Genomic DNA, 20,775 nt, shown 5'->3' on the forward strand with positions numbered 1-20,775 from the left:
ACGTTATACTACAAGTTTGTACTGAATTTTAAAACTGGGAGAGAAACACAGGTTAGAGTACAGCTGGAGGGATCCAGTGTCACAAACTTTCTCCTTGTTACCTTTCTTTCCATCACAAGCTATCAAAAGTAACATCTATCGTTCAGTTTTTAACTTAGGCGGGAAAAAAACCCTACTGAATATTGAATATTCACAAATAGAGTGAAGACATAGAGGTTTGACATATCCACACTAGGAACAAGGCAAGAGACTTTTGCAACTGTTTAGTTTTTAAGGCAATCCCATCAGGATGTGAACTATAACAATTTCCCTTCCTGAACTATGGGAAAATATCCTGCACGTTCACACACACTAACATGGCAGTGAAAGCAACAGTCCCAGCAACCCTTCCTAGGAAAAGTAATGCAAGCGTTGCTTTGTTTCTACCAACTGTTAAAGGTCAATATTTGCTGAAGCAGAACGCAACTGCAGCAGTTGCAAAACCAGAGTTGCCTTTCAAACCAATTTGAGTACCTGAAGTACTAGGTACATACATTGTCTTCTCCCACATTCATAATACATACGTCAACAAAAGATTTAAAAGAGGAAAACATACCTTCACTGCCACCTTTCAAGGTTATATCTGATGAAAAGCTTGTGGAAGATCTTGAACCAAGAGAGTCCAAGCTATCGAAGGAATCGTCTCTTTTATGGCTAGCTGAAGATGGAAAGGGCTCTCCCCGGTCAACGTACCAAATATCACCGTATCCACTATCCCTGCCACTTCTGTTCAGGTGGCTGGACTCTTCAAGTGCCTGTGAGAGTAAGTTTTGAAAGGTCTTTTTCGATAATTTAAGATGCAAATGCTAATATTGAGTTTTCAGTTTGAATTTTTAAAATGCATTTTGAGTGCACAAACTTTAAGACAGACTTTCAAACCCCTAAAAACAACATATACAACAGCTTGAATAGAAGATTCAACACAAGGTCTTAAATTTATCTTATCTTAGCCAAAGGGAAGCAAGAGTGGCCTCTTCACAATCTACTACATCAATCAGAGTATTCATCAATCTGAATTGTGGGATTATATGAGTAGCAGAAGAACCAGTGCAAGCTAAAAATCCTTCCTTTCACATGGACTTTGAGAGCAAGCAAAATAAACAAATCAAAGGGCTATGTTGTCCAAACTAAGAATAAAACTAAACCCCCAAGAAATTGTTTAGAGTTGATGCTGTAATGTATGGCAAACTATAAAATTCACGCTATTTGTTTGTTTATTTATTAATTCCTTACCTTAGTCAATGCTTGCCCTAATAACTTTTCAAATGCTTTAAGATTGAGGTATGGACCATTATAATGAGGGTTACTTTGAGCTTTTCTCCCAAGCCAGTATAATGTAATTAAAACCTAAAACCAAACAAAAAAACAAGTATAAGCTTAATTACTTTCCTCTTGTACCATATACCAGTATAAAAGAATCTCAATATGCTGTTAAAGATGTTTTCCCCAATGAGTTGTAAAATCTTGTTTACAATATTAGCTATGATCTCCACCAAAACCAATTAAAGAGTGTTATGATGCATCTCGTGTATCTCAAGCAAGCAGGTATAGCTCTTGTTTCTAATTATTACATTTATTTGGGAAAGTAAACGGCATAGAGACCATCCTAAGATGGAACTAATTTGTATCAGATAAAAGAACAGCTGAAGGATAACATGAGAGTGCAATAAAAAGAAGTGTTTTAAAAATATTTAGTCACAGTTAGTACGAACTTGTTTCAGAAAGCATTAAGGTACATGTCTTACATTTTTCACTCTTCTGTTGGTCTCCTCTGGTCTGAAGCAGGGCAGGAGGCAAGAAAAACAAAACAAAACAAAAAGGTTTAAAATATCTGACTTAAATTTAATTATTGTTCAAGATTTAAAAGTTTTCAAGCCAAATTAGAGGCAAATATAAAATATGCAACTATGGTTGTTCCAAAGAAAAGTATTTTGCTTTGAATTCCTAGTCATAACTATTTCAATTGTTACATGTTAAGCCAGAAACTAGCTGATCTATCATAGTTTCTGACTTGAGAGGTATTTGGAAAGGCTCTAGGCTTTTTTAATTATCTAAGGTTTTTAGTTACCAAAAAAATAAAAGTGGAAACAAGCTAATGACTTTGGGAAATACAGCCTCTATTAGCCAGGAAGATCTTCAGTTCCATATGAAAGCAGATGCAATTGTTTTTCCCTGATTTTATTATGTTTTCTAAAATATTTGCCTCAGACACAGAGAATGCTTCAACCTAGAGAGAACTTTTCAGACAAAAAAACCGAGCAACTCAAACTGGGACATCTAGAAAGAGCGTGCTTTTAATGCAAGATGTGTGTTTGTTGAAAAAATATTTAGTATGCTAACATCAGTAAGCTTCTTTTTATACATATAGACAATTTGTGGCACACCTCAGAAGCGCCGCAACACACACAGTGGTCCTGTTCTCGTCCTGCTCATATTAAGAACAAGAATAAGAAACTTCTTGGTTGAGAGCCTCCCAAAAGTGGGGCACCACAGATTCAGTCCCCAGGTGTAAATATTCATGGCTGGACTGCAGACAGAAGCTGAACACCACTCCTGCTTACACTGCCAGCTGTTATGGAAGGGCAAATGGCTTAAATACACCAAAATAACTTTTCACCTGCCCCAGACGCTGTTGGTTGGGGGCTGGTTCAGGGTCAAGCTTCATATGCAGCACAGTGAAGGGATTCAAACAAAAAAGTGGAGTACTAACATATGGTGTCAGAAAGACCTACACAGAGCCCGGCAACAGGTCAGATCAGTGATGTATTCGGATGCCTGTCCTGTTTCTGCCCGTTTAGGGGTACGTTAGTGAAAGGTTGCAGGGAAAAGGTAGAATAAACCATTCAGGGGATAGTTACGAGTTAGCAAAATGATGGCAGTGCCCAGTCAGCATAGGTGGCACTCATTGCAGAAATACAGTAATTTGATGCAATGTGACAACCAGCAGGGATGCAGGGACACAGACTGTCCCTGCTTCTTTCCTCCTAGTTTGAAAGCACTCACTCGACTCAGTGCAGCTATAACTTCCTTGCCTGTCCAGACACCATAACGACATCAGGCTGCCAGGAACACAAAGTCCTGAGCTGGATCTGACCTGCAAGTCCTCGATGCAGCTTCCACAATATCACACGCCAGAGATGCTGCTGCCTTTGTAGCCAGTAACCTCTTTCTCGTGGATAGGAAGGAACCTCTCTTTTAATGTGCAATATCTATAATTTTGTTCTAATATAATAATAATAATAATAATAAACATTTCTGAAACACATTGTTGTTCTTTTGTCACTTGAGACTATTTTGGAAAAAGAATTTCCTTTTCTTCAGTACATGGATTTCTTTACCCATGCCCATGCTGCAGAACACACCAAGTGCTGCCTAGAGACAGGTTGGTTTCCTAAAGCAGGGGATAGAAAATTATTCTTGTGCTGGTGTGTATCAACATTACGCTTCTCAAATCCAACAGAGAGCATTTTAAAAGGTTTAGATTCTTTAGATTTAAGGTCTAAAAGCCTTCTGCTAGCACAATTTCTGCTGTTATTTGCAATTATGAAAGCTGAGGCCCTTGCGAAGGATACCATCAAGTCTGCTTTCAAACTTCAACAGTTCTAGAAGGAGTGAAAAACTCCACTTTTAATCAGCTGGAGCCTGTATCCAAGAGGTTGCCAACCTTCACACAGAGCAAAGCTACATCACTGAACATTATGGTCACTTCTGCTTTCTATGAGTTCTCTGAGATCATTTAAGTTAACCATTTGCCCTGTGTACTTGGACTATAAACAGTGCAAAACTTAGGACAGTCAGATAAACCAGTGAGCACAGCTGAGACCCAAAATGCAGAGAGAGAGATATTTCACACACTTAAATGACAGACAGTGCTCCATTCACATGTTTGCTCAGCTAACAACAGAACCAAACGGACAAGATGCTTACTCTTTGTCAACAAAGTTTCTTCACTTGCATCTTTCTCTGAATTACACCTATTGGTCTCTAAACCTTTTTAGCAACCTGTAATGATAGACGTAGTCCAAGCAGAACAAAATAAGAACACCCCTGATAATCTAGAACAATCAGTTCCTCATTTATATGTGCATATATTAATTTTACAATGGCACTTAACCAAGGAAAAGGAGAATTCTGGATGAATGTACTGACCTAGAATCTGTGTAAAACAATAGGTATAATTTTAGAAGTTCTCCTTCATAAAGTGTTATAAAAATGTAAATATTGCACAGAACTGCAAAGAATTCAACTAGGGTCTTGTGTATAGCTCTGAACAACTACAGATCATAGCAGGGGACAAGACAGTCACCAACCTCAAACATAGCAAGTTCTTCGCTGCTGTGAAAGGAGGTGTGATTATGCCTTTGCTGTTGCTACCCAACAGCAAGCTCCTGCTCTCACCTCCACTCCCCTTCGCAAGTCTAGCTCTAAATACACAAGGCTGAAACACTCAGTTTCTCACACTGTATTTGAAGAAATCAGTTGGAAGATGGCATGCCAGAACTTCGGCAATGTAGCCCTTAAGCTTTTTAAATACTCCTGGACAATTATAACCTTATTTTGAATATGTCCCTAGCACTGAAGTGCTAACACAGCACTGGCTGTAGAAACGTTTGTCCTACAAAACCTATTCTAGTAACCGAAAAGGTAACCCACTTGCTGAATTATCTTCATCCATGCAAATAAACACCAATCCTACATTGGGCAATTGTGAAAGAAGTCTACTTTTTTGATGTTTTCATCCAAATCCATCAGAGAGCTCAGTTGGTGCAGACTATATTCTTTATGAAAATACTATTCTGTTTAACCTAATTCCTGGCTTGAATAGATGAATGAAAGTTATAAGCAGGCTGCTGCTTTGCTCAATAGGGCACAGCCAAGGCTGCATCTTAAAACAATCAGCTGAGAGAAGTGGGTTCCTCTCCAAGTGACAATGCAACACCACTTATTAAATCACTTTGTGTCATTTCAAACATTACCTTCTGTCTTCCCAGAGGTTTTCACATCTTCTTTCACTAACAATGCCACTTCACTACAGATGTCTGAACTAAGCAAAGGAAGCTGCTAAGGACAGTGGTTAAGATCTTGCAGAAATTATTTGATTACAAATCCTTCATCTGCTCCTGTCATAGTCTCAGCATTTTAACATTCATTCTGAAGCTTAAAAGAAAAGCAACGCCATCGTTCCACTTTACCTAACCTAACCCCAATGCCAAATCTCAGCTAACAAAGAGGTCTCAGAATTTTAGAAGTACAACTTTAATTCACACAGCATGAACCTTAATTGTTGGCAGTAGTTTCACAATAACAGTTTATGTACAACTTCAAGATTAGCCACCCTGGAAGGTATCTATGAAATGCAGCATGAAAGTCTAAAGGCCATGAGATAACAATACATGGGGGATATTATAATAATTGTGAAGCACAACTACACAAATCCAAGTTGCACACTGATGCAAAAATATGTGAAATAACCACCTGTGGAGAAATAATACCTTCTGTATAAATCATATAATCTACATTAATCCTTCAGCAAACAGAAAAAAGACAAATGGGATAGAGATAGCTCTCTCACTTGTTAGCAGGTGATACGTTTAGAGACCAAATAATTCCTCTGCCTTTGGACACAACACATTCACAGACATGACTTATGCCCAGCCAGCATGGACCAATGGATGTTTCTCTAACAAGGACCACTTCAACAGAAGAAAGCAAAGTGACACAGCAGATCAGCAGGCTGAGCCACAGCTCAAGGAATTTATTCTCAGCTCCACTGTTTGCTCAAGGTTAAATAGCAGAATTAGTCACCAAGGCCCTTGCCTGACAATACAAAGGCTTTGGCAGCAGCTCTAGCTTGATGATTTCCTGGTCTCCCTTTCCCTTCCAGCCGCTCGTCTTTGCTGCCCCTGTGGTTATGCCAACATAACTCTGAATTACGCTGCGGTTCCACACTGCCCATCAGGACCAGAGGGCTGTGCCTATTTCTTTGTTTGGGTTTTTCTTTATATACATTTTCAACCCCCAAATTAATTTGCTCATATGTTTTAGAGCACGCTTGTACAAGAGACCACATCAGCACCAGAGCAGAGCAAAGACACTGCTGCAGAGGAGCAGGCAGGGAGCTTGGTCAAGGAGTTCCTGTGTGATGGAACCCCAGCCAGAGGTGAGCTGTGCTTCCCGTTCATTCATCTGCTGACCCTTAGCTCCGAGGAGCAAGGAAATCTTGAAAGGATTATTTTAATGCACTTTGAGATATTTTAAAAATGAAAAGAAAAAAAAAAATCTCATACAAGACGTTCATGTATCTTACAGTAGCTAGCAGGCCACAGCACTTTAAGAAAGCATGAGCTAGACTTGAACCAATCATAAAATATATCCATTGGCAATACTGACACACAGACACCTCTCCAGTGCCTGCTTACAAAAGCACAATACCTTTTAAATAGCTTCCTTTAAGTTTGACTTATTTCAAAACTTGTAACAAATAAATTCAATAGTTAGGATTTTGTTTCTCTAATACATTATACAGTTTGGTTCCCCCACATCCTAATACATATTAAATTCCAGCAACTAGCAACTCATGATGTCAAATCTACTTTGACACTTTGCTTGGTTATTTTCCAGGGAGAACACCAACGCAGAGCTCAAGACCAAATCTGAGATACCAGAAGTCTGAGCAAAACTCTGGAAGATGATTTTACAGCACCTCATTCAAAAAGCATGGCTTCCCAAGGCTCTATTTCTCATATAGAAACATAGTTTAAATATAGATATGAATCTATAATTAAAAAAAAAAAACTGAACAAAAAAACATGCCACCAAAAAACCTGACTACATCAGAGTACCCTTCTCCCCTAAATGAGGGTTATCAGCTGAGAAGAGGCCATGTGGTCATGGCCAAAGAGATAAAACAAATCTAAATCCATTTACGGGGAGAAAGAAGGGACAGAGACACTCCCACTGATAGAAAGGAATGTGCCAGTGACAAATGCACCCTGCCCAGTGCCAAACCCTTCCCTTGCTGACGAATACTCCAGAAATCCCAACAGCTGCCAAAGCTATCTGTTTTCCACCCCTTCCTCTGTGTTACAGATCTCACGAACACAGGACCTGAACAGACTTCTGTTTAAAAAGAAGCATCCATGCTCTCCCTTTGAACTTCCATCCACGAAGGCAGCAGTTCCACCTCCCAGCTGCCCTTTTAAGGACTTAGAAGGGCCATGCCCCAGCCTGGAAGTTGGAGCGGATCAGCAGGCTGCAGAACAAGCCTGCTCCTGTGCTCCTTGCCAAGGTCCAGGTCTTCTAGCCCAACCCCAACCAGCTTCACTTACGCTTCCGAGGAGGACGTCAGAGGGTTTGAAGGATTCTCCACCCCCACCGAGGTATGCTGCGCAGGAGACAAATGCTGGCTGTTCAACTAGCAGCGGGCTTGTGCTAAATTTCAACCTCTTTGGCCACCTACTCAACTGCTATTAATATTGCCGTTATCGGATTTCACTGAATTCCCACGTGCTGCTGAGAATAGAAAAGCTCCAGTGGAAGATGGGGCTGCTGCATGGGTACAGAAACATGAGGACATTCTTCCAGCACTTAGATTCTTAGCGAACTGATATTCAACCCCACAAGCCACAGCTCACTGCTGAGATTACGGGAAATAAAAGAGTCAGATTATGGCCGCAGTGTTCAAGAACAACTTTTGCAAATGCACATTTCTATTTGACTATGAAAAGCACATGTCTTTTCCATAGCAGCACATCCACTGGACCCCATGACATACATATAAAAAATGATAGCAGAAAGCATTTCTCCATGCCCCTACAAAAAAACCTGGCTAAGAGCAAAAAGATCTGTGGGCCCTGATGACCAAGCAGCTTGTCCCCACCCCACACCCTCACCTACTAATGAAGAGCTGAGGGGTGGAGAAGAGATGCCCAAGAGGAAAAAGGCAGAGAAGGAACACAGCTGGCCAACATCCTCCGTGGGAAAGCATCCGCGTCCATCACTTCAGAGACTGTCCTCTTATAATGCCTCTTGAGCATTGTGCTTCCTTGCTGATCTCACCCATTATGCTTCCACACTATTCTGAAATCCCTTATCAAAACAAAAACAAGCACTTCTAGAAACGTGTATCAGCCCTGGCAAGTCACGAAACACATTATCCATTTCCTCACACTCTTTTCCGACCCCACCCTGGGTGGTCCATCTCTGCCAGCTTCCCAACATCCCAGTCTAATCTACGGGTTTCTCCTAACGAGAAAACAAATATTCGGGACAGTATAGGGCAGAAGACATGTCTGTCAAATAAGAAATAAACCCCCCAAAACCAACCCCAGAAGAACAAACCTGGGGAGTAGTCTGGCTGATAACCTGAGCACTCCTTGGCTCTCATCTCAGGGGTGGGCAAGGGAAGAGAGATGGAGCATTGCTTCAGCAGCAACTTGCAGAGCTGGAGGAAATTGATAGGATCCTGCAACTTCCTGCTCAAATATTAAGCTATATTAAATTAAAGTATTTATTATAAATAGAGTAGCTTTGTTAACTGGTCCCTTTTAGTGTTGTTTTCTTTCTCCATTCCTAAAAAGCCCTAAAAGTGAGCAGGTTCACTAATTACAGGCAATTAAACTGAGTATTCCTTATATTGTGTTGGTTGTTTGTTTTTTCCAGGACAAATATAGAATTTTTCTCCAGTCTGTTGCCTTAAATTCCAGGTACCTATGTACCTATGTACTAGTACCTATGCAAAAATAAATAGTGAGCATTCTATATCCTAAAGCTATGTGCCAGTCAAGTGCCATATACTTGTCCAAGAAACAGGAGGCCATCCATTGACTTTTATGAGAAATTATGATTTCTCCACACAAAGAATTAGAAGTTGTGGAGTTGACTCAAAGCTCATACAAAGTGTTTAAGAGTTCTCAAAGGAAATCAAGTTTGTTCACATTCAGAAGGACATTTGAATTTCAGAGGTGAAATTAATTGCCTCTCAAGGAAACAAAATGAAAAACCCATTTCAAAATAGTGTCTATTTGAAATGCGATTTATTATTTTGAAATGCGATTTAACTAGATTGATAGATAGATATCACTACTTACACACCCTATAGATTTTTATAACTACCAAAGAAGTTGCTGACAAGTCTTTAGACCTTGGAGCATATTACTTTGCTGAATCTCTCCTTCTTTTATCTCCCTGTTGCCCACCCCACCCCCTTTTTTTTACCTGTATATAATTCAGTTGACCCTTGCACCATGGTTATACTAAGTGTTACCACTTCTGCCTTTTTCATTCCTTGTAGCTTCTCAAAATTTTCAGATTTTACACTCCCCCCTCCCAAGAATAACTGACTTGAGCTCATCCTGTTGATCACCAGGATCATCATCTATGTTAATTTCTCTTGCATTTGGTTTTGAATATCCTTTTCCTTCAATCCCCTTCACCCCGAACTAGACCACATTGTGCAACTTTTGTAGATTAATTTGAAGAGACACCCATATGGAGAACACACAATCGTGCTAGCATTCTTTCCAAAAGGAATAGTTGGCATATCTGGGGAGTCACCTTGAAAAATAAGTATCAAAATAGACAATTAAGTGCAATCCTGTAAATATTTAGAAATATATATAAAACTACAGGAAGGTGCAGCTGTTAACTAGCACAGAAATAGTTCAACAGCATTTTGCAAAAAAATATTCTGTATAAAGTATTTATTTGCTTTAGCTAAGCTGCAGCAACCATGGCAACTCTCAGCATTTTTTCAAGACAGTACTGAAATTCACTTTCTCTATTGCCTGACACCTCTTTGCCATTATTAAATCAAATATTTCCAAAAATCGTCCTTTTTACTCCCACACTTACACCTTACTTAAGTATTTCAACATCCCCTCTTCCCACAGGCAGGTAGCAGAGGTAATTTTGTAGAATAGCCCTTGATACTGACTCATTTATTCCCTCTAAGCATCAGACATCTCTACGAACCAAGTCCGGGTACAGATAAACAAGTTACTGCAAGGTAAGTTAGGGTAAAAATTTTCCATCTACCAACTACTCCATAGCAACTGCCTGTGTGCACTCTTTTATCCTCAACCCCCAGGATTAATACAATTGTTCAATTTGGATAAAGCATCAAGAGGTGGTGCCTCGGGAAGAGCTAGGATTTGGCAAGTCATACAACTTTGCTTGCTCACAGAGATTTTTATAGCCTCTATAATCAGACAGAAGGAAAAACAAAAACAACAACAAAAACAACAAAAACAACAATACCTCCTGCATTCAATCTCCTCCCTTGGTCCATGCCACGGGAAAGATTCGGTAAATGTAATCCTTTGTTATTTTTGTGTCAAGCAAACAGGTGGTGATGTACAAGTCCTTGTGTATAAGCAAAACCACAGTTTACCATAGCTTGTAACACTCAATAGCGAGTTTTATTTAGTTTCTTGGTGTACGCAAACAAAAAAAAAAAAAAAAAAGATTAAAAAAACCCAACTCCAGTCTATACTGTAAAATTTATACCAACATTTGGCAATGAACGTATCTTCTGATAAAGAAAGGTGACTGACAGTAACTTACAGCGGGTATTACTATGTTCACACCTGTGCTAACATCAAGTTTCACCAGTCCAAAAAGCTAGCCACTCGGTTGCTGTTGTAACCATACACAGAAAACAACTCAGTCCAGAGGTGACTCAGAGAATAAACAGCAGAAACTACAGATGCCCTATCCATACTGTGTGAGCGGGAAGGAATCCAGACTTCAGTCCACTCACTCATCACCTCTTCAGGGGAGCCAAGAGCCATAAATGTCAGGTATACACAAGGATAGATACATCCTCCTAAGAGGAGACTGACATCCTGCATTTTCGGGGTACATGGGATATATCCCTGGGAGTACTCCCAGCAACTGGGAGTCACAGATTTCTGATGGCTCATTTTTCCCCTAGAGCAATTCCATCTTAGTCCTGGCAAAATTATTGCACAGGAAGGACAGAGAACTGTAGCGTTGTCTACCCCAGCCCCTCTTCTCAACTTCTGTCATATTATCAAAGAACAAATGCTTTAGCAGTTTAGAGGGGGGATTACTAAAAGCACAGCTTTTGGGAAAGTGTCATAGAGCTAGGATTTTGGAAAGAATTTAGATTTATTTATAGAGATCGAAAGAGCAAAGATGACAAAATGGAGGCACAAGGTAAGTACAGTTTATTCCATGATAAAGATTTTGGAAACAAGTTACAGTGATATTGGCATTTGTCCTTAAGTATAAATAAATCACTACTGCATGACTGCATCATTTAGTTTAGTCTCTACATCTGGAATAAAACCTTTAAAGGACTACTGGGTTTTCTCAGTAATATTTTGGCAAAATATTTCACAAGCAAAGAAGCAGCACCGAAGAAATTAGAATGCTTCCTCTTTGAAATTTTGCCATATTTTCTCTGTTTCTTTGGGTTACCCTAGCAACACAGAGCACAACATCATCACTCATCACACAGAGCACAGATGTATGAAACAGACTGAACCTGTCTTCTCTCTGCTGAAGTCGGTTCTCTATTAACTTAGGTTCATGCATATATGCCCGAAGAAGTAAGGTACACAGATAAAACCAAACTTTATTATTTCCTATGTTTTCTTGATCTGCCCTTCATTTGTGAAGACATATTTAAAGCCAGGAAACAGCACTTCAATGAATGCAAAGTCAGATGCTAATCAATTCATCCTTATCAGAAAAGAATACTGAAAGGGAATGTATTCCCTTGAACTAGCTATCCCAGAAGATATGCTGTGAAACAGCAACACAGTTTAAAACAAAAATGAGATACAAAAATCAAGCAAAATCCACAAAGTGTACTACTCTTAGCGAAAATGTATCCTTTTGTCTTGGGCAACAGACAAGATCTAAAATAAGCAGGTATTATTTTCCATATTTGCCACAATTCTCGCCTCTCATTCTCAGCTCTCAGCAACATCCACATGTAAGGGAGCTCCTTCAAGATGTAACTATTCTTATCCAGGTTCCTTAGGGCTTCAGGCTGATTTCTGTAATATCTGAAATTACTAAATTCAATTAGTTGCTATCAATACTACTGGATAAGTATTAGCTTTCTTTATTACTTTATTTTGGGGAAAGATGATTTGTCCGCCCCACTAGACAAGAGTGCTTTAAGGCTACTTAGAGCAGCCAAGTCAGAGGGTATTTTTAAACATTTGCTCAAAACATCAAGCTTTTTAGGCCAGGTTTTCTGGCCAAGTTTTTAATGTCGGAAAAATGAATGCTTCTTTGCTGCAAAGTGAAAGAACGGTAAAAGTCCAACTGCTTCCTTTGCCAGAATGTTAGAAAGCCTGTGTGGGAGGCAAAAGGGCTGGAGGGGGGAGGGAAGGGGAGGGAGAGTGAGCTAGTTTGACCATATACCTCTGAAGTTGAAGACTTTACATCTACAGCATCCCAACCTACTGAAACCAAATGTGCTATTACTCACTTAGGAGTTTCTGTCGTAAAGTTAGAGGAGTCTGAGAATAAAAACTTGAACAAAATTAATGATATGGGAAAACAATCCCAGCCAGGGAACTATAGATGATCTCACACCTCTCTTTCACTGGTACTCGTAAAGTATGTAATTCGTAACACAAAACTGATGACTGAGGGAAAAAAATAGCTTAATGCACCAATTAAGACTGCACCAAAATGCTCCAACAAGCTATTACAACTAAGTCTGGTGGTAAGGAGGGAGTGGAACAAAACGATCCGATTCTGCTCCAAGTGAGGCCATGGCAGTATTCCCAAAATCTTTAATGAGTGCATGAGTAAATGCTAAATTAGGAACCTTCCTTCTCATGAGAAAGAAGATACTATGTGCACCAACTCTTGGAAACTACAGTTAGCCATCTGCAGAATTTCACCAACTGTCTAGCCAGATGAAGCACTGGCGAAAAAGGCTCCTTAAAACACACATGGTGGTTGTAAGCTAACCTTCCCAGAAGTCGATCAAACTGCAGCACCAGGATAATATAGGTGTAACCCTTGGGCTCTGGAAGTGGTTAACAGAAACCTTGAGACTCTCATCTGGGAATCCACAGCTTCTGAAGACTAACGGTCTCTTGAAAACCCTGTGATTGGCAATTATTATTACATTTATCATTGCAAATAATCATTGCAAATATTAAAGCAAACTAATGGTCAAACTGCAAAGTATGTCAATGGCACCAGTTTCCTACAAGGCTCAGCTTCATAGGGGACAGTATGCATGTTACATTAGCAACTGTTAAATCCAGACCTGCTACCTTGGAAGCATCTATCTATGGAAGCTGCCATTTTGATCTCAAGTTTTTAGCTCTATTTGATTCAGAAATCCCAAGAACAGCAGCGCTGTCACTATATTCACTACTTTACAACTCAATGAAAAGCTAAGACCTTATCACCTCCCGATTAAGACTGATAATCTAGACAAGATAAGAAATGCAAAGGCAGTGTGATAAAACTAGTTGGATGTTTCTCCTCTTGATTACACTTAATTCTAGTGTAGCCCTACCCAAGACAAATTACAACTGGGAAAGAATCACAAAGGAAGCCATCTCAGAGGTCTCATCACCAAGATGCACATTGCAACAGTGAGACTCAGTAACTTTCAAGTTCTCCCCTCCTCCTTTTTGTTTGGTTGCCAGATGGCAAACTGTTGACCACATTATCACAACACTCAAAGGTTTTTGCAATATGCTTTGACTTTCTTGCTGCATAGCATTAGATAGGTCGAGAAGGACATGAAAAAAAATATTGGAGTGCTCTTAACTTATTATCCTATCTACATTTCTGTGTAGGTGCAGTTAGTAGCCCAATTAACCTGTTAGAGTATACATGTTAAAAATTAATTTAATAAAGGTCACTGTTGTAGATTTTTTTTTTTAGCATGTGAAGGTACAAAAACATACAACAGTCTTCATCATCAAGGAAATACATTTATGTCATAGTACAGTGTACAAGTTTTCTAAGATACTTGAAAATAGCCTATACTTCAGCGTAAGTTATGCAAGCCTTATCTTTAATAACATAAATCAGTACTATCAAAACCAGCTTGTGATATAACAAACCAGCCATCTGTTTGATGCTAATTTATTGGAAAACACTGATTCAGAACCACTGTAGTAGTCAGATATTTATTGCTTAAAAAGAAACAAAATGAATGTGAAGTCTTCTGCTACACCACATCAAAAGCTCTTCACTTGGAAAACACCACATTGAGTACCTGTAGAAGTATGCACCTCAAATTTTTTTTCAGGTAGGAAAGCATCTGTGGAAGTGTTTGCTAGGGAACAAAATCCAGAACTGCTGCATTAACTCTGGACAGAATGTCAAGTATGTAATTATTTGAACTATTATTAAAAGTAGCATAGTTATTACTTAAGCCCCTGAAGGAAAAATCCTAAACAGACACAGGATAGGCACACAGGTGAATATATTTTAACATTTTTGTATAATAGAGTTACCAACAAAAATCAGGCAATGCTTCAAATAGAAAAGCCACCAGGAAAAGAATAATAAATTAAAAGCACTGAGGTACCATTGTTTGCCAAGACAAAAAACTCCTATCAAAATTACTCCCAAATCACTTCTCTTTTAAGCAGTGACATTGAAATTTTAGCATTGATGCATGCTGTTACGATAGAAATCAGCAGCTTGGATGTGAAGTAAACAGGCCTTTTAAAATACATAAATGCACATTTAAATTCACGCTGTGCTGATTTACAATGCGTAAAATCTCAAATACACTCATTCTGAGTGACATACAAGTTCCCTTCAAAAATATGTTCACTAACACGCTCATGATTCCAGAGCAACTTACAGAAATAAAAACTGTTTTGAAATTCTGCTTTCTTCAAAAAGGCTTCTATTTTTGCTAATTTTGGCTTGCATACAGGACCCTGTGTTTCACGTGTACAACTGAGCCTTGCCAAAGTGTTTTCACAAGACTGGCCAGAGTACCACCAGTGGTGAGAGAGCTTTAGTCAAACAAAAACCCCAATTATCTATGAAAAATTAAACATATAATTATCCAATTATTTAATACTTACTCTCTTAAATAATCACTAATTTTATTTCCGGTACAAAGATTAGAATGGACTGCAACTTGCTTTGTTTAATGAGCCAAGTTCTTTTTCTGCTGTCTCTCTTCTACAAGGCTTTTAAGTTGACCGTCTATATCCAGTTTGTCTTATACTCGTCTCTGTCCCTGTATCTTGACGTGTTGACCAGTACTTAAAAAGTCACACACTTTCAAATCCTGGCTATAAACTAATTTCTGCTATATCGTTCACCACCAACAAAAGTACAAGGTAATTTTTTTCTAATAATTAGCCACTAATTATTTTTGTATGCAAGGATCAGGGCGTTACACACTTTTAATATGCAAATGCATGGAAATCTCTACAGCCACCTCCTGTAATATCATTAAATACTAAGCTCTTATAACTGCCACCTGCCCTCTACTTCAAAGTGTGCACTCTTTGAGGCTAACCCAGTGTTACTGTTTGTTTTGTGAGTTGCCTGGCAGAGACATCTGAGCAATGGAGAATGAAAACAGTGAGAAAGCATCTTCACTGCGTATCCCAGATTAGCTGGAGAGTTATCTGAAGGCTGTTCTGAATGACAACAGTGGTGGCACACAGACCACCTACAGCCAAGGAACTAGAAACTGAGAAGATGCTACCCATCTTCATTTACAGTAAAAGCAGATTCTAGATTATACAGGTAAAAATTAATACATTTGCTTTGAAACTGAAGGGAGTCTTCATAATTAAACATTTATAGTATTTAACATAATATAGCATTAACAAAGAAGTCACAGTACCAAGAGCTGAAATAACCTAAAGTAATTAGCTGGAGTACTCTCTCATGGAGAGAAAAAACACTGTTTAGTAGTTTTCTTCCACTGTTTTCACTGCTCCTTATTTCAGCTTATAAGGAGCCTAGTCTGTCCTGTGACTACAGATGCACAAACAACAAGAACACGTTCCACTAAGCGTTGCATGCCAAAACCTACATGCAATTAAGCTTGACCAAACAGTTTCTAGGAGCTTGAACATATTTGCTTTCCTGAAAAAAATTCTGCAAACAAAAGCTCTTTCTGTAAGTACGGTATGCGTGTCCTTGGTACATGTCCATCAAAAAGATTCCTTCGCCAGGAGATAAAAGCGAGCCTGCCTTTCTCTCTCTCCTCTGACTGATCAGACAGCAATACATCAGTTTTACATGATGGAAGCCACACAAACACATTCCTGGGCAACAAGAGACAAGAAAAAGTTTTCAGTGTTCACTGCTTTCCTACCTGTCCTGAAACAGAATTAAGCCAAGAAAGAAACTTTCATAGAATCACAGAATCATTTAGGTTGGAAAAGACCTTCAAGATCCTGGAGCCCAACTGTTAACCCAGGACTGCCAAGTCCACTACTAAACCACGTCCCTAAGCACCACATCTACACGTCTTTTAAATAACTCCAGGGATGGTCACTCCACCAATCCCTTGGAGCAGCCTGTTCCAGTGCTTGACAACCTTCCTGGGGAAGAAATTTTTCCTAATTGTCAATCTAAACCTCCCCTGGCACAACATGCGGCCATTTCTCCTTATCACTTGGGAGAAGAGACTGACCCCCACCTCACTACAACCCCCTTTCAAGGTAGTCGTAGAGAGCGATAAGGTCCCCCCTGAGCCTTCTCTTCTTCAGACTAAACAACCCCAGTTCCCTCAGTTGTTCCTCATAAGGCTTATTCTCCAGATCCTTCAACAGCTTCGTTGCCCTTCTCTGGACTCACTCCAGCACCTCAATGTCTTTCTTGCAGTGAGAGGCCCAGAACTGAACACAGTATTTGAGGTGTGACCTCACCAGTGCCCAGTACAGGGGGATGATCACTGCCCTGGCCCTGCTGGCCACACTATTGCTGATACAGGCCAGGATGCTGTTTGGCCTTCTTGGCTCCCTGGGCACAAGCTGGCTCATGTTCAGAGGCTGCCAATCAGCATCCCCAGGACCTTTTCCAAGAGCAGCTTTCCAGCCACGCTTCCCCAAGCCTGTAGCACTGCATAGGGTTGTTGTAGCCCAAGTGCAGGACCTCATAAAACCTCATACAATTGACCTTGGCCCATCGATCCAGCCTGTCCAGATCCCTCTGCAGAGCCTTCCTAACCTCCAGCAGGTAAATACTCCCACTCAACTTAGTGTCTTCTGCAAATTTACTGAGGGTGCACCTTGCCCAGCTTCCCTTGTTCTCTGCTGTTTCACTGCAGAGCCCTATCATGTAAATACACTTTCTGAGAAAACCAGTAAGCACCAGTGCTTCATTCCAGCTTTCCTCCTGATAAAACTCATGCTGCCCATTAAAGAAAGGAAGTTTATCAAGCAACTTTGGCAGACACCTCACACAGCACAAGCATGGAGTACTTGCCTTAGTTTATTTTGAGAGTCTGAACCAGCACATTCTTCCAAAGTGGTGCTGGCAAGCCAGGTGATGAGCTGATGTGTCCTCCAGTGCTAGCAGCCTGGTGCACAGCTGAGAGCAGCTACTGTGCACCCATTGCTCAGGTGGTACCCAAGCTCAGACATACAGACTCACGCTGTTGGATACCATCTGTCCCTGGATTCATAGATTTGAAATCTTATCTGATCAATGAAAAAGAATACCAAACAGAAAGGAGAAGTAGTAATCTATAAATGCAGTCACATCATTTTGGTGATGATCACCACCCTAGACTGACTACACCACCTGGATAACTGGAGATTTTTGTACTGGTTATTAAATAAACTAACATGTTGGCTGCATTCACAGGCAGTATTTGAGAAGACCGAATTAAACTAAGGAACTTGGTTGCAGCTCAAAGAGGAAAATGCTTCAGAAAGAAAATGTTGTTTATAAAAAGGAAAGTATCCTTTTTCCAAGACTTTTTTTTTTTTTTTTTCCTCTTGATGGAATAAAAGCATCAGAATGAAATGGCAAATACTAGTGAATCAGTCCTAAGTGAATTTTGTATGATTTCTCAACTGCACTCAACATTCAATATAAGAGGCAAGCTCAGATTTCAAAGAATAACATGTTCTGCACAGAGAAAGAGCATTTTGCAGGACGAGCATAGCAGAGGAGTATCATTACTGATGCATTTTATTCTGCGCTTATTCAATCTGGGTGGGTGTGCCTTCTGCATAACCATCTGATGTGTGATCTTACAGTTACGTTACCCATGCCACAATCAGTAACAAAACCTCTTAAATTAACTGATCTTTTTAGAACGAAAGTAGCTTTTAAGTAATGATGCTGAATATAGTATATGCAAATAGATGTGCCAGCTTATTTCAAGAGAATTCCAGCCATTCTTATTTATTCTTATGAAGCTTTTCCTAAAATTTCAAATGGCTTTGAAGAATGTTAAATAAAATGTTAAATTTCTAAAAATCCATAATAATATTTTACCTGTTATTACAAAACCTGGTCACATATAACAGTAGTCAGACACTGGTCTATATTAAGAGACCTACCATTATTTTATTTATCTTTTCAGGCACCTCTGCATACAATGTTCCATACTTGCTAACACTTAACAATGATAGACTGATTAATTGATTTAGCAAATCAAATTAATTGCTTCCACAAAATTTGCATTTGATTTTTTCCTTAATTTTGCTTCTAACAGGAGGTTATCATAGTTAAAAGCAGCTTTCATTGGATGTGACCTTTTCAAAACCACACACAAGAGAATCCAAAAGGGGCCAGATCAAAACTCTATCTAGCCCAGGATCCCATCCTCCCATGCAAACCCAAGTGGTTGCCCAAGGCAAGGTAAAAATGGAGCAGGCAAGATGCTTCTCCCTCAGGGACTTCCCAAGCTATATGTGGTTTTCCCATATTAAGTAATTCTTAAGAGATCTCCCTTCTGTGAACTTCTCCAGTACCCCTTAGACTCAAGTAAACTTTTATCACCCACAGCATCTGTTGACAAGGAAGTCAACTGCCCCTTCATCTGGTTCATTGATCACTCATATAAGATGGGACAGAGTGACTAGTTGATCCACTTCACCCATGCCACTTGCTGGGGGGCATGTTGTTTATTTGTTTTAAGCTTACTGCTTTGCCCACCTCTCCTCTTCATCCATCATCTCTCTCTCAGACTTAAGACTCCTAGCGTGTTTAACTAAATGTGCAACAGAAGCTATACCTACTTTTGGTCAGAGAAATGCCATGAGGATGAAGATATTCCAGTTCTGCAGATTTAATTTTGAAGGAATCTGGGGAGGTGAAGTGAGAGAGTGAAGAAAGGAAAAGTGATCAAAGTCCAAAGCTTCAGATGGTATTTACACCACCACCCAATTTCAGATTAATCACAGCAGCACAATGATGTGTCATTGTTTTTCCAATTCCTAATACTTCTTAACAACGCTTGGGATTTGTTTCTGGGTGGATATTGGGGGTGGATTTGTTTGTTTTGCTGTTGTTGTTGATTGTTTTCTTTTTTCTTTGCACTGGCACTGAACACTGAATAGGTGCCTTCACAAATCTCTCAGAAAACTCCCCAGGTCTGAGCAGCAGACCTCAGATCTGAGCAGCATCAGCTGTTCCAGACCTCAGAATTTTATACACAAAGTTAAAGTTGTTCTGATTTTCCTGTTCTTGCTTAAGTAACCCAAGGTTTTCTTCTATTTTATACATAGAAAAAGAACAGTTTCTGAAAGATTAACTGACAAGCTACTATTAAAAGCTTTTTACTAGAGTAATTAATGCTGGTAAATTTGGACAGATTAGGATTAGCTTGTGGAGTTGTACAGTAATTCCCTAACTGCACAGATCTGTGATGAAAATACATCATAACTTCAAGTCAAACCATACATAAATATACTGTGCCTTCTGTTAACTCAGGTATTTTTAGCTAGCGCTTTGCCAAATACATCACTCACCCCAGAAAACCACCACAGCTGAGAGCATCTTACAAACACCGGGTCACAGAGTTAAAAAGAATATATTACTGCACCATCAATCTGACAAGCATATTTCAGCATTTATTCACAGGGCACAAGTGGCTGTCTGTAATTTAATAGCCTTTGCAAAAGCAGAAGTATTTTGAACTTAGCCTCCCTTTCCCCGCCCCAGTTAAATATTTTATCATATAATGCATTGGAATCCACGTCAGTTGATGCATATCTGTACGTACTGGGTTCAAAGGTGTGTACATGTTTACATTTGCAGGATGTTTTTTCTAAAAGGGAAAGGAAAGAGGAAATATCATCCACATTAGTCAACCTTCTCACTCTAGTCCCAGCAACCAGCTGCAGAAACCTCCAGAATTTTTCTTCCTGAGTCAGTTTCTGATACTGCACTCCCTCCCCAAGCAGACAGGAGCGCGGCGAGGGTGCAGTCGATACGGCGAGGGTGCAGTCGATACTCCTGTAGAGTACTGGCTCTACAGGAACCTCATGACATTCAACAAGGACAAAGTCCTAGTCCTACCCCTGGGTGGACTTAACTTCTGCAGTGGCGGAGTGGGGTGGGGAGCTGGACTTGGGGGTCCTACCAGGCTGAATATCAGCCAGCAGCAACCCCAGCAACAGGCCAACAGCACCCAGAGCTGTATGAAATAGAGCACGGCCAGAAGGCTGATGGACCTGATCATGCCCTCTTTCCCCAGTGCTCATTACACCATGTTCATAATGCTGCCATCTCCAGTTTGGTGTCACCCAGTACAGGAAAGCCATTGATAAACTGGTTGAGGTCATG

General features: G+C 39.9%; 1 protein-coding gene across 13 annotated transcripts in view; it reads right to left on the reverse strand.

Annotated features, from left to right (window-relative positions):
- LMO7 (LIM domain 7) overlaps nucleotides 1-20,775 on the reverse strand; it is a 130,006-nt gene that overhangs the window by 44,589 nt on the left and 64,642 nt on the right. For all 13 annotated transcript variants that reach the window (XM_030476618.1, XM_030476609.1, XM_030476616.1 and 10 more), the window contains exons 5-7: nucleotides 1,785-1,815; nucleotides 1,273-1,386; nucleotides 596-794 (exon numbers count right to left, since the gene is read on the reverse strand). In XM_030476618.1, the coding sequence (XP_030332478.1) occupies nucleotides 596-794; nucleotides 1,273-1,386; nucleotides 1,785-1,815 (344 nt within the window). The remainder of the gene's footprint in view (nucleotides 1-595; nucleotides 795-1,272; nucleotides 1,387-1,784; nucleotides 1,816-20,775) is intronic.

Source organism: Strigops habroptila, chromosome 2 (assembly GCF_004027225.2).
Source record: "Strigops habroptila isolate Jane chromosome 2, bStrHab1.2.pri, whole genome shotgun sequence".
NCBI lineage: Eukaryota > Metazoa > Chordata > Aves > Psittaciformes > Psittacidae > Strigops > Strigops habroptila.